Genomic DNA, 14,132 nt, shown 5'->3' with positions numbered 1-14,132 from the left:
CTCATTCCCAAACACTGGTTTCATTGAGGGTAAAACACATAGGACAACTACTCGTGTGTGTGTTTGCGTAGCCATTTCTCCTACGCCCCTGAACGCCGCGCAGCTCTGGGACGGTTCATCCCACCGCCCCCACCCACCCCCCCGTGCCCTGTCCCGCTGGAGGACAGTCTGAACTCGGGAGGGGAAGCTACCGCTGCTCCTCTGTTTTACTCCCAGGATTTACACTCTGCCATTTTGAGGGAAAACCGGGTCGACGCCGCGGCTCCAAAGTGTCCCGTAAACGGAGTCATGACCTGAACCGACGACTAGCGCCTGTTCGCTGGTGTGTAAGTAGTTTCCCTTCTTTCCACGTTGACAGTTTTTTGACACAGCTACAGGGTTCCTTATTGGAAGCTGAACAGAGTCTGTCTTCGCTCCCTAAATGTTTGCTTTCCCCTGTTCCGTGTCTGTTGTTGTTGTTGTTGTGGCCCGTGCGTAAAAAGGCGCATAGCTGGGGGGGAAAAAAGTTACGCACAGGGCGACAACTTTTGCTAAATCACAGCAGACACAACAACACCGACCGATATGGGCCTCTCTCTCTCTCTCTCTGCGCTCGGGACTCGGGCCGGGGGTTTGTTGTCGTGGATGATGGCAGCGTGCGTGGATGTTTTCTTTCTGCTCTTGAGGCTTTCTGCGGGAGAGAAAAACTCCAGTTGGGTATCTACACCGGCTTTTCGTGAGCTTGACCGGCGCAGTGACCCTGAAGCGCACAAAGTCTGCAGTGAAAGCAGTGTTGTTGTTGTTTTTTCGAATTAAGAAGAAAAAAAAAGAGGCCTTGTGTGCCTCTATATAGCAGCATTATTGTTGACTATGTAGACGTATGCCTTGGTTCTTATTGTGTGTTTTTTGCTTCTTTCTTTTTTCTGGGCACCATTATGGGCAGTTATTTTTTTTTACTTTTTCTTTTTGTTGGTGTAGTTTCCTGAAATACTAGTGCATTCAGTGGGAAATGTTGTAGGCTAGCCTTGACTTTCAGGTTGTTTGATGAACTTTTGTTTCGTGTAGCCACAGCAACTAACAGGCAAAAGCTCTCTCTCTCACTTTTCTCTTGCCTGCAGGTATTGAAGCACACACTGTTCATTATTTGGGAATCGCATTGTGCTGTTTTGTTGAGATATTTACAGGGCTGGTGATATACTATACTCCTATAGCCAACTTAATGTTATATTACTATTGACAACGGTATTAAAGCCTATTACTGAATCATGATTTACTCTTAAAGGATCATTTTCTGTATAATTATATGAGTTAATTTGTCTTATTCATAATCAGGGCGTCTTGATATTGAACCTCCTGTGAAGCCTGAGTTTTATCTTCATTACAGCGCCATTCTGCCGAGATGCCCTGTCATGGGGAAACTGCTTTGTTTCCAGAAAAGCTGCTTAGTCACCATCTATTCTAATACAGTGCAGATAACATGAATAGACCTTCAAGTGTTCAGCCCACTTCTGCTTCAAATGCGTTGGGCTGCATTGAACTGAGACAATAAGACGATCCTCACAATTGTCTTTTTTTCAGGAAACGGTTGGGGAAAACAGGAACTTCACATGGTGGTTTTTTATCAGGAAGCAGCTGCATGTGATGCTAAAGTTCAGTCCATTTTCTGTTATTCAGCATTTTTATCACCACTAATGTCACCCTAAGTGAACGTGAGGTGGCAAAACTCTGCCATTAGCACTTTAGAAACGCGATATATTAAAAAATAAAACACTTATGTTATCGACTTTTATAGCCCATATTGACACAAAACTTCCTCCTTTCTTGCGGTTTTGAAAATGTTTTAGACAGAGGGTGAATCAGAGTTATATTTGGAAACTTAAAGCCCAGTTTATCATCATGCCTCAAACCCAAAGGGGGCACACATTTAAAACAAGGCTGCAGTACCTCCCCTCTGAATCCCTGTAGAGCTGGCTTGATCCGTTCATTGATCCATTCATTGATCTTTCCGGCTTTATGGGTGAATGGTGTCGTGACTCGTGAGCCTACCACTGCAACTTTTTAGGCTTTAGCTGGGATCTCTGGACAAATATCCGCAGGGCCAGCCCTCAACAAACAACACCACAGCAAGAACGTCCTGTGTCTGAAACTGGTGAGGTCTTTCTGTGTAGTTTTGAGTCAGCCTAATTATCCACCAGCGCGACGCCAATGTGAGACCAGGGTTAAATAGATGTTAATAAATAGGGCACCTCTGCTGTTATGGGTGTCCTATGTTTTGCCTATTTGGATCAGCTCAAACAAACTTCCTTTTTTGGGTTAATCATTTGCATTTCCATTGGCTAAATATTTGTCAAAAGTTCATCAAAAAAATGGAGTCAGCTGGTATTTCCTGTGTGAAAGCCGCTTGTCCCAGGGGAATTTGTGGAATGCATGCTTTTGTCCCCTGCAGATTTGACAGTCTTTTCTTTTTTGCCGGAGAAACCCCGGAAGAGAGGGGACCACAATGAGCCCGGAGAGGGTTTCGCCTTGGTCCCCTGTGGAGTTCTCCTCCTCCCCTGTTGCATGCCTACACATAATCTGCCACGAGATTCACGCCAGAAAGAAACTAATGTGTTGAGTTGTGAAGTCTGCGTGCCATTACAAACACACTCATTAGAATGATGTTCTCCTGTCTTGCTGAGGACGTGTCAATACAGTGGGGCCCTCGCTACTGTTTATTTATAGCTGAGGGGGAACTTGCCACTGGATGCTCCTTTGGCTGTGATCTCGAAGAGAGGAGGGACGGATGTAATTGCAAGCTTGCTTCCTTTCATATTTTCTTTCCCAAGATTTTTATGGTGAGATGAAGCTGAAGAGTGGCTTCCATGCGGTTCAGAAGCCTGGAGTTTGCAGCCAGCACTTCAAAGACAGCCTGTGATTGACTAGCTGGGGAAATTAATGGCAAGATTGTGTAAAGCTTACAACCACTTCACTCATACCAAGCTAAACAGCATGCTGGTGGTTTTGCTGAAATGCTTTGGATTTTTACCACCATCTAAAGTAAATCTATAGGCCTTGGACCAACCAGAAGAAATCTTGTCCGGTCCAGGAATCAGACCAGGGTTTTTTTAATTGAGGAACTAGCCACCCAGCTTCCTATTATTTATTTCTATTTAATTCTTGACCATTTTTTTGTTAGATTTTCATAGCTATAATAGAAAAAACTACCATAACCTTTTAGTTTTAGTGGAAAGACAACCAAAGCTGTATTGCAGCACATCGCGTGATACTGGTTCTGTATGGTTGTGTCTCAATAACGATAAATTACAATCATGGGAATCGTATTGTCATATTACTTTTGTATTGTTGTTGGTATTGACTAACATTGCACTGGTACAAATCCAACTGCTGGTTTCATTCTGGGTTTTGTTACAGTTGCAGTCACAGTGAAGAGGGTCTACTTATCTGCTATACCCTTAGGGCCAATCAGTATCTATTTAACTGGGTAACGCCTCTTGTATAGCCGAAACCTTGGCTCTCAGGCACCATACACATTGGCTTGCTTATCAGTATGACGCACAGCGGAGGTTACTTATCCCTCCTTGTGTGCATTGCCAAACTTGGATTATCAGACTAGCACAATGTCTTGAGATCATGTTGCTCGGTCCTTCACTGATAAAGAGAAACCTCTCCTGCTTAAAGCATCCAGACTCCTGCCTGTTTTTCATGTACACCCTCTAGTACAGCAGTGCCTATGATCTTGTATTGATTCTATATTGTTAACACACAAAAATGATTATGAGGCCTTTTCACTTACTAATAAAAAATAATAAAAAATAGAACATTTTTACACCCCCATACAACGTTAAGCAAGTTTGTGCCTGATTAAAGCTATCTAAAAACTGGACTTTGTTAAATTATGATGTTAACACTCTCAACGCTGCCTGAGGGTTTCAGGGTCAGGGCCGTGCATTAAAATTGAACCTTCATGTTTAATTTATGTCTTTTAAGAGCATGGCATGAATACACTTTAAACTGTTGAATAGAGTAGTTAAGATAGACCCATATTCACGTGTTGTTTTTCTTTTCTTCCTGCAGTGTAGAAGACTGAAGGACACTACATTGCTCCAACGGGTCCGCTTTTTGCAGCGTAAACCGAACCCCCAGCCATGTGCTCAACAAACCACTCAAACTGGGTGACGTTTGAAGATGACAGCGCGCCGTTCGCCTCACCTCAGAAGCCCTTGCAGACACCGGGCCTTATCAAAGCATCAGTGCCGCGTCCCAACGGGCTCAAATTAAGGCTTCCTTCCATCAAAGACACTTCCTGGAGCTTTAATAGTTCACTGGAGTCCCCTCAGAGTCAGTCCAGCTTCAGCAGCGGCTCCTTTGCACCATGTATCACTCCTTTTTGCACTCCAGTGAGCGGGCTCCCGAGCAGCGCTTCCCCGTTCCACTCCAGCTCCTGGGAAAGCAGGGGCTTATTTTCCCCCAGCACGTCTGCACCCTCGGTTTCCTCCCCCGGCTCCGAGGCTCTAAACCAAAGTTTGGATGGACCAAACCCCTTCCCCTCTTTCCAGGCAAACTCAGGACACTATAACCCCTTCTGGCACGCGTCCCGAAACAGCGCAGATGTGGACAGCTCCTCCTCAGACTCAGACACAGACAACGCACTACCGCGCTTTTTTATCCGGACCAAAGATGGCAGCGAACCCCCACGGGACCACCTCCAAAACTCCCTCTCCTATGTTTGCCATAAACTGGAAGGCCTGAAGGCAAAGGCAGATCAAGAGGAGGAGAGAGGAGATGGAGAGAGGCGGCTAAGCTGCAGAGATGAAGTTGTAAGGGAAGGCTTGTCTCAGTTTGTCCCTCGGGGCCTGTTTCGGAGCCAGAGGAGAGATGGTTGGTCTGTAATGCTCAGGATCCCAGAAAAGAAGAACCGCATGTCCTCGCGGCAGTGGGGGCCCATCTATCTGCGCCTTCTGCCTGGGGGCGTGTTGCAGATGTACTATGAAAAAGGACTTGAGAAACCCTTTAAAGAGTTCCAGCTCCTCCCACAGTGCCGGCTTTCTGAACTGAAATTAGAAAGCTATGGAGAACCGCGCAAAGTCCTGACTGTGAAGGTGGAGCATTTTTCATACTCGGAGAAGAAACGCTTCCACCCAAAACAGGAGGCCAGCCGTGAGGCCGAGGTGGAGCAGCTGCTCAAGTTTGGCTCCACATCACATGAGGACATGCAGGACCTCGTGGTTTCCATGGAAGAAGAAATATTTCAGATGAGTATCCCCCATCAGCCACGGCGGCACGGCGAGGAGCAGGAGCTGTCCCTGCAGATTACAGATCACATTTGGATACAGTTGGACAAGTCTGGGGAAGTCATGGAGAGGGCAGCTTTTACCCAAATCCACTGCCTCGCATTTTTGAATGGTTTTTCAGAATGTTTTTTGGCCCTGAATGACCTGATTCTACAGCAGTGTAACCCCAGCTATGAGTCGGAGGAGGGCAGTGAACTCTGGATGGAGATTGCTGACTGTCATTTTCATAAATGTGTGAATGAGACAGAATTTCACATGTCCCGGCTAATTAAGTTTACCCCTCCGGATGCGTGCAGGGTGGAGCTGATGCGCTTTAAGACCATGACTTTGGGCTGCACTGAAGTGCCCTTCTCAGTGAAAGCAGTGGTGACAGTGCAGGGGGCCTATGTGGAGCTGCAGGCCTTTTTAAACATGTCCCCAGCGTTCCTCACCTCGGGGATGGGCGTGTGTGACTCGTTTCCTCTGTGTGAGAACGTGGTCATCCGGGTGCCTGTGCCTGGAGATTGGGTCAAAGTCACACAGACTGTGGCGTTACTGCGCCAAAGGTCCCTAAAGGCACGCATGAACAGAAATGCCTGTTTAGGAACCGCTGGGACGGCCAACTCTCAGCCAGTAATGCAGGTGTCTATCGGCACTGTCAAATACGAGAACGTGTACTCCGCAATTGTCTGGAGGATCGACAGACTTCCTGCTAAAAATACAGGTAATAAAGTACACTACATTCTGGACAAAACTGTAATATTTACTGTCTTTCATGCACTGGAAACAAACTCCACTTATTATAATGGAATGCCATTTAGTTTGTAAGCCTGAGTAGATTTCAAAACTGCATCTGATGTTTATGAATATGAATTAAACAAGGATTGTGTCTGGATGAAGACATTATTCCTCCTGTAACATAGATATTCTAGATGTTAATAATGCAATATATGTTAGTTTTGTGTCGAGAGACTGAATGGTGAATGCATGCTCTCCCTCAGTCCCTCAACAATCAGCCTTTCTGCTCTGTCTGCAGCCGTGGACCATCCCCATTCATTCTCCTGTAAGCTGGAGCTGGGGTCTGATCAGGAGATCCCTAATGACTGGTACCCTTTTGTCTCGATGGAATGTGAAATTATGGGGGCCGTCGTGTCACAAACCAGGGTCAAATCGCTGGGCACAGCCAACGACATCCAACCACAGAAACACATCACCAGCTGGACACGCTACCACGTTCAAGTACGATCATTGTCTGAAATGTCACCAGTCTGAGTTGGAACAGAGTCATGTTTCTAAATAAAGTCTTATTGTTTCTGTCAAGGTGGAGGTGGAGAAGAAGTGGATTGAAACTGAGTCAGAGAAGCAGGCTGGCTGCACGACACAGTGATGATTAAAGAAGCTCTGTTCCCCTTGGATTTTTACTCGAAAAGGAAGAACAAAAGGAGGTGATGAGGGACTTGCTGCTTACATCGGATAATTCATCATAACTATTCATAGCCTGCTAGTGTTGGGGGTGTGAGTGTGTCTTAACTAAACCAGGACTGAATTAGTCTAGACCTAACAAGCAGTTCAACTTGTTCCTTTTGCCTAGCACTTTACATTCATAGTGTAATGACTGTAAGAGTACAGTATATGGTACTGTGTATAAGCTTGCATTTGTCTGCACTGCAGATTGACTGGCAGCCTTAAGAGGGGTGTGGAGAACATGCTCTGAGATAAACAGCTGAAGTAATGAGTAATTATTATTTGTATTCTTTTTACCTTTATTTGAAAAGGAAACTCCTATTGAGATTAAACCTCTTTTCAAGGGAGTCCTGACCAAGAGGCAGCAAAAGATACAGTCACAATTTCAAATAGAATACCATACATATTATGAAAAACAGTTAGAATTTAAAGACATCATCTCAAGTACTTTCAATCTGAACTTAAAAGCATTTAATGGAATAAGTTCAGTTACTGTATGTTAGCTGTGTTAGGCAATTTGTATTGACTGTTCCAAGCATTCAAGGCCGGAGAACAAATGAGTAAAATTTGTAGTTAATAAAGAAAGAATGTGCATTTGTCGGTCCAAAGTTTTATTGTAAAGTCATACTTCATATTCAACCAGTTAGCACTAGCTCACCAACCAAATACGAAATCAAAACTCACGTGGCCTTAATGCAACTTGGCTAGCTGCGGTGATTTGTTCTTGCAACAATCAACCAATGAGACACAGTATAATTCGGTTACGTCTACAATGATTTACAGTATTATTCTCACCTGCTGTTTGCAGTAGGACTGTGAACACTTGATACTCACATGATCAGAAACTCAGTATTTAATTTTTCAAACAAAACTCATTACTTGTGCTGCATATCTTTCAGGCTTGGCTTTAGAACATTGTTTTTACTCTGGAAAACTGTAAAGTTTATTTAAATAAATAAAAAATCTTTATCTCTGTTTTGCCTTTTGTACCTGATGCAATAAATAAAAATGGTAAAGCTTTATGGTGGAAAAAGATGAACTCAAGGGATGAACTTAACGTATGCAGTGCCTGGCTGAAGCCGGATATTATGTACATCACAGTAAAATAACTTTAATCGAGCCTTGCTTTCTGGTCATTTGTTGTCAACTAACGTCACTTCCTGATCATTATTAACCAAGCGGGTGATGCCATACTGGTGCCACTGCATCACCAGTCGCTGCAATTGATAGGTGTCATATGACTTGGCATCAATAGGGCGACCTCGGGCAGCAGCCGTTGATCACATGCCTGCATGAGACTGATTGTCTGACAAAGAATAATCTCTTTCTGTTTGTAGCTCTCTATAATAGTGACAAATCATGGTACTTGTGCTTTATGATTTGAACTCTATCCATTTTTAATGTCAATGCAATTGTGGTCCAAGAATAATATTTAAAGAGTTTGTTTGATTTTTTTTTTTTTGTAACTACTCTACAGATGACACATGTGAAACTACAGCTGTGTGGATTTGATGAACTGGTGACTTCAGAGAATGATGGCCCTTATAAATAGCTCTGGGCATTAAAAACACGACACGAGGAGAAAAATGCAAACATGATTTCATTTTTCTCAATAGTGCTCATCTATTTTTGCAAATACACTCTTGATTAATTGAGTTGTTTCTTGGACATGACTGTCCTCGTTTGACCCTCATGGTGATGACTGTAGGAAGGTTTTCTGGCCACAGTTGGTTGAGTTCCGCCTCCAGGTGGTGCTGTTGCGCTAATCACCCTCACCTGTGCCAGAGCGGAGCTGATGGCTGAGCTTCGTGAAGGAGAGAGCTGGGATTTTACTCTGAATCATGTTGACCAACACGGGTCCAGTGGTAAGGAAACTTTATGAAAAATACATTTTCTAAATCAGGCGAATCTAGGAAACACTATCCCACAAGCTGATCATTGTTTTGAGTCTGACTGTTGGTCGGGACCCTCCAAACATGAGCATACGCATTGATGGTGCATTTTCTTAGATGTTTATGGCTTACATAAAAGCTGTTATTTGAAAACGATTTTCTCTGTTATTGGCCTTTAGCCACAACATAACCTCACAGGCTTTAAGAAATAAAACAAAAAAGCTTTTCTTTTATTGCATGTGTAACCGTAAATTGTATTTGTAGCCTTTAACATGTTGACTGATGTGAGGGGAATCGCCGTGTCCCCATAGAAATACACATTTTAACCCCATGACCGTCGTTCTTCACGTAGAAACTTATGTTTTTAAAACAAAAAACACTAAACTGCAGTGTTTGCAATTACTGAACTTGATAAACATAAGATCTACAGGAAACATGGATCAGATCTGTCAGTACCTCCTACAGATGAAGATGGACCAGCAGTCTCTGCTTTAATAAGTACTAACAAGGTCTTCCTCGTCTGGTTGAGTTGGGTACTTAAACAAAACATGTATACTAGGCTACCAAGGAAGAAAGGCTTGGGGCTTCCAACATCTTCTGTGTGACCCAACCCTAACCCACAGTATTTGACAGTGCATTTTAGACTGCTTCACATCCAGCCAAAACAACCTAAACACATGTCATTTAGTCAATGATTAAGATGCCTACATAGTCTACAGATTATTACTATTTATCTTGGAAATGATGATAAATGACAGAGTTCTTCACTGTGAAAGCTGACTCACACTTGACACACAACCGAAAGTTTACAAAAGTTGAAATGTAGGTTTTTCTGCTCTGGTTTACTATACTTTTCAGACAGCTGCCATCTAGCATCCATAAACTGTAGTGACATCACACTCTGTGACCATGACCCAACCCTCCCCATGACCCAGCCCATCCCGCTCTCCCCTATGTCTCTACATGTGCTGTTTTATATCGGGTCCTTTTTATCTTTTAAAACATAAAGTCTTTATTTCACTTGTTTTTATCTATAAGAGTTACTCAGTCAGATATTGAGATGTGGTTTGAGTAGCTCTGAGTGCGCTCTTCACTTGCAGGCTAAACTGTACCTGTCCATCATTGATGATGTGATCGAGAGTATGAGGGAGCTGTTCCTGGACGAAGGCATTGAAGATCGTGTTTTGGATGATTTAAGGCATGTAAGTCTTTCACCGTTAAGCAGCCGTTATGGCAGCCTCCATTTGGGAGCGCACCACACACATCACCAGGTCTGGAGGCTTCATCTCCGTTTCTACAGCTCTGGGAGTCCAAGATGATGCAGTCCAAGGCAATGGAGGACTTCAGGAAAAACAACATCAACTCATCCAACTTCGTCCTACAGCTCCCGGCCAGCTACACCCAGCCCGAACAAGAGATCCCTGGTAAAAAGAGAGTCTCTTTCACAGACAGTGATCCTCGAGCTTTGGGTAAGCAGCACTGTAGCACAATATTGATCGAATATATTAGCACAATTGTACCACTGGAAAGCCATAAAGAAATAGTAATGTAGCTATACCATAGACTCCCAATGTTAAAGATGTGTTGATATTTCATGTTTTATAACTTAAATGTTTAGAAATCAATTGGAAATGAAGCATTTTAAAGAAAAAAAAAAAAAAGTTAAAACAAATGCTGATTGCCGACTATTAGCAGGTGGGGGCCAATGTTTTAAGCCCCAGAGAAAGACACAGACTGAAGATACTCCAATGTACATGAATGAAGCAAAACATTAGTCCATGTAGGTTTGTCACAAGGGAACACAGAACATGGATAAATTTGAATGAATGAAATAAAAAACATGTGTATAACCAATCTAATGACTCTTTAACCAGACTGTATTTGCTTTTTTTTTTATGTGTAGCTGCAGTTATGATTCCTACAGGCCCAAAAGCCCCATCCTATCCTGCAGTGAAGGTATATTTTATGCTCTGTTACATCCAAAGCATTTGCACTAGGCCATTGTTTTCCATTATTTGAGCAATTTTTGGGTCACAACTTTTTACTTCTTGGTTACTCTGCCCTCTGTGAAATGGCAGAACATCCCAGAGACTGTGGCTACCTTCTCCCTCCCTGCCGGCCTGACTTATCCAGTTCAGATACCAGCCGGAGTCACACTGCAAACCGCTTCTGGTAAAAAAACAAGCCGTTCAGTTGTTACTATGGCTAAATTTTTCTAAATAATATTAACTCATCATTTCTCTTTTAGGTCAACTGTATAAAGTCAATGTCCCAGTGGTTGTCACCCAGGCTCCAGCGGGACAGCAGCCTTTACCTTGTCCCACTCCAAAAGTCCCACAACCCCAACCAGTTCAAGTCCGAGTCACTACCGCTCCTGCCCATGAGGTGGCGCCATCTACACTATCAAATCCCACCACAGTTGCCCTGGCATCCCAAACCAAAACCAACCCAGTACCAGTTCAAGGGCCCACTCCAGCTCCGCCACCCCAAGTCCCCGAGGTCATAGATGTGGATGCAGACGATATCCCAGAATCCCCTTCTCCAGAGCCAGAGGTCGAAAGTGACGACAGTGACCAGCCGGTGAATCTGAGCATGAACGCCTCGCCCAGTCACTTGATAGACTTCCAGATGAGTGCGACCACCTCTGACATCGACGACATCCTCAAAGAAGTGATTGAGAAGGAGCGAGAGAAGGCCAAGAACCTGGATCCGACCAAAGTGGAGGACGTTCTGGGGGTAAATTAATCACTAGCACATTTCCAAACAGTAGAACCTAATGACCTGTGTTTTTGTGTTAGTTCATCACGCTCTACTAAATCAGGACCAACACAAGGTCAAGCTAATTTGTGAAAAACATGACTAAAACGGAGCATTTGCAAATTTTTTAAGTTGCCATTTATTTGTTTGTGTTTCAGGCTGTGTAGGCAAAACTGTGTAAATCTCAGTCAGATGGAAGAGCTCATGGCAATGCCTTATATTGCCTGTATATGTACAGTATATTATCGCAATAACAGTCATTCGGCTAAAGTTGTGAAGCCCCAATTATTAGGGTTGCAATACCAAGTATCGAAACTTCATCAAGTATCACAATACTTTTAATACTTATGTTTGGAGGCTTTTATCATGCACTCCTTTGTTTTCCAAGTTACACACGACTTTGTTACATTTTGTGTCAATGCACTTTTCAATCTTAACACTGCAATAAATGTCAAATGGTATTTGGTTTATAAACTTTGGACAAATAACTATTTTCTTTTTACACATTTTAAGGTAACATATACTTATCATGATTGGTTAATATATCGCAATACGTTTTGGTTTGGCCCCTGAGTATCGTGATATGTATCTGATTGTGACAAAAGTGTATTGTCTAAGCCTCACTAGTTATAGGGCGGCACGGTAGCGCAGCGGTTAGCGCTTGTGCTTCACATGTTCTCCCCGTGTCTGCGTAGGTTTCCCCCTGGTGCTCAGGTTTCCCCTACCATTAAAAACCTGTGCAATAGGGGAATCCTCCAGCCAGATGAGTCTGACCATCAGCCTGGCTTCACATCTGGAGAAAGGCCCTGGGAACTGGACACATTTTGTTGTACAGTTGTTGTATAATGACAAATATTATTGTATGGCTGACTGTCTTTGCGTCTGTCAGTACTATTACCCTTTATTTGGAGGGATGTTGAAAGTGGAGTGATGATATTATGAGAGCTCAAAGGGATGGGCATAAGAGGAAATTGATGATTTGTTGCTGAGAGTTTTGGAAGTGTGTAGGGTCCAGAAGTGTCTTTATGGGTATTTTTGTTTGCTCTTTCCATAATACTGTTAATCATAGTTTTCCTAAATATGCCTTTTACTTAACTGAACGTTTATTCTTCTCCTTTGTGTTCAGCTGGACCTCGACTACAGTGCCCTCTCGGAGATCGTTCAGTTGGATGGTGCTGCTGACAACTCGGAGGATGACGATGTGACTGCGCTTGAGGAGACTGACTTTTTAGGAATAATCAACGCAGAGGCGATGAAGGCTCTGCAGGAAGGAGACAGGAGCAGTGACGGAAACAGCTTCTCCTCCAGCAGCGACAGCGAGGCGGCAGAGGATGAACTCGCTCATGTAGAGGATGAGGTAAGACTGTGAGAGGGCTGGCGTGAATACAGCCAGATATTGACGTTATAACATTGTTCTCTTGTTAAAGACTTACCTCCTTTTTAAAGCCCATAATCCAACATTATACTGGTTCTAAGCCGTTGTGCACTCAAAAGTGTGTTTTCAGGCCTTACAGCTGCCAGCAGGAGGAGCCCCAGTGAAAGTCTTTACAAGCCCTCTGTATTTTATTGATACTATTTAATTCTTACAGAGACATAATTTCAAATGATCCAACACAAAATGTTTTAAGCCCCATCTGCAGGATTTTGCAGGCAGGCAATTTTTCAACAGTGCTTTATTCCCATTACGTTAATGTAAATCGGCCTGTGCCATCTGCGATTTTGAATCACATTTCTAGAATAGGAACTTAACCTTCAGTATTTATTGACCAAGCTCTTCTACATTAATTACAGTAAACTTAATATGCTTTCTCATATTTTATAGGATCCCTTAAATTCAGGCGATGACGTGATTGAGCAGGACATCCCAGACCTCTTCGACACAGATAATGTCATTGTTTGCCAGTATGACAAAGTAAGTATTTGATTTACACCTCTATGTAACCCAGGTCTGAACATACATCCTGAATATTCAATTTGCTTTTTGCAGATCCATCGCAGTAAAAATCGCTGGAAGTTTCATTTGAAGGATGGCGTGATGACTTATGGAGGCAGGGACTATGTGTTTTCAAAGGCGGTCGGGGAGGCTGAGTGGTAATGAGCTTTGGTCTTTTGGCTATTGACCAGATCAGATGGATGTGTCCATTTAGTGAAAGCGCTGATTTAAAAGGTGAGATGTCCCTAGGTATAGGCGATTTAGTGATTCATTTGTCTAGCCCCAAGTGGCACACTTTTCTGTTTGAAACCCAGTTCATCTTGGTTACCTTATACTGAATATGTGTTATGGACAAATGTACCTAAGTTTGAAACACAGTGAAAATTATGTTTTCAATTTGTCAAGGCAGTTTTGTCTCCGCACAACTGTAGATATATAATTTAACCTCGAAATATTTCATGTTTAACAAACCATAACTCTTCTTTGTGTCTTTTGTGCGGCCTTGTCCATAGTGTAGCTTCATAAACAAAAAAGTGTTGTTTAAAGAAAGGTCTTTAATACCACATTGGTTGGTGTTGGCAGATAGAAGAGTTTATACACACAGGGACTATATACAACATGGATGCCAACACTTTGCTGAATACATTATTACTTAAATATTTACAAGTGCAGCAAAAGACAGAGCATCAAAATTACAAATGATAATAAAAAAGTACTCGAAAGATCATTGACGACAGTGAAAACTTCACATTGTAGGTACTGCCGACGCTTCTTAACCGAATGAGTGAAACAAGAAATAAATATGTCGCTGCCACATTGTTTACCTCTTACCCCCCG

General features: G+C 43.0%; 1 protein-coding gene across 1 annotated transcript; it reads left to right on the top strand.

Moving 5' to 3' along the window:
- The first annotated feature begins 172 nt into the window (after nt 1–172).
- On the top strand, nt 173–13,603 carry ston1 (stonin 1). The gene is made up of 13 exons (XM_079559416.1): nt 173–326; nt 4,054–5,973; nt 6,286–6,488; nt 6,571–6,632; nt 8,554–8,578; nt 9,706–9,807; nt 9,906–10,074; nt 10,509–10,561; nt 10,684–10,777; nt 10,854–11,341; nt 12,489–12,719; nt 13,185–13,274; nt 13,350–13,603. The coding sequence occupies exons 2-13, from the start codon at nt 4,125–4,127 to the stop codon at nt 13,455–13,457; spliced, it is 3,474 nt and encodes a 1,157-aa protein (XP_079415542.1). The 5' UTR covers nt 173–326; nt 4,054–4,124; the 3' UTR covers nt 13,458–13,603.
- The last annotated feature ends 529 nt before the right edge of the window (nt 13,604–14,132 follow it).

Source organism: Gobius niger, assembly GCF_951799975.1.
Source record: "Gobius niger genome assembly, chromosome: 7".
Lineage (NCBI taxonomy): Eukaryota > Metazoa > Chordata > Actinopteri > Gobiiformes > Gobiidae > Gobius > Gobius niger.
The sequence above is the reverse complement of the archived record's forward strand: the minus strand, read 5'-3'. Positions and strand labels throughout refer to the sequence as shown.

Bases quoted from the DNA above. Each gene is read 5' to 3' on its own strand.
- ston1 (XM_079559416.1), top strand. From the start codon at position 4,125: ATGTGCTCAACAAACCACTCAAACTGGGTGACGTTTGAAGATGACAGC. The intron at 5,974-6,285 runs GTAATAAAGTAC...CTCTGTCTGCAG, and splicing joins ACTTCCTGCTAAAAATACAG to CCGTGGACCATCCCCATTCA. The intron at 6,489-6,570 runs GTACGATCATTG...GTTTCTGTCAAG, and splicing joins GGACACGCTACCACGTTCAA to GTGGAGGTGGAGAAGAAGTG.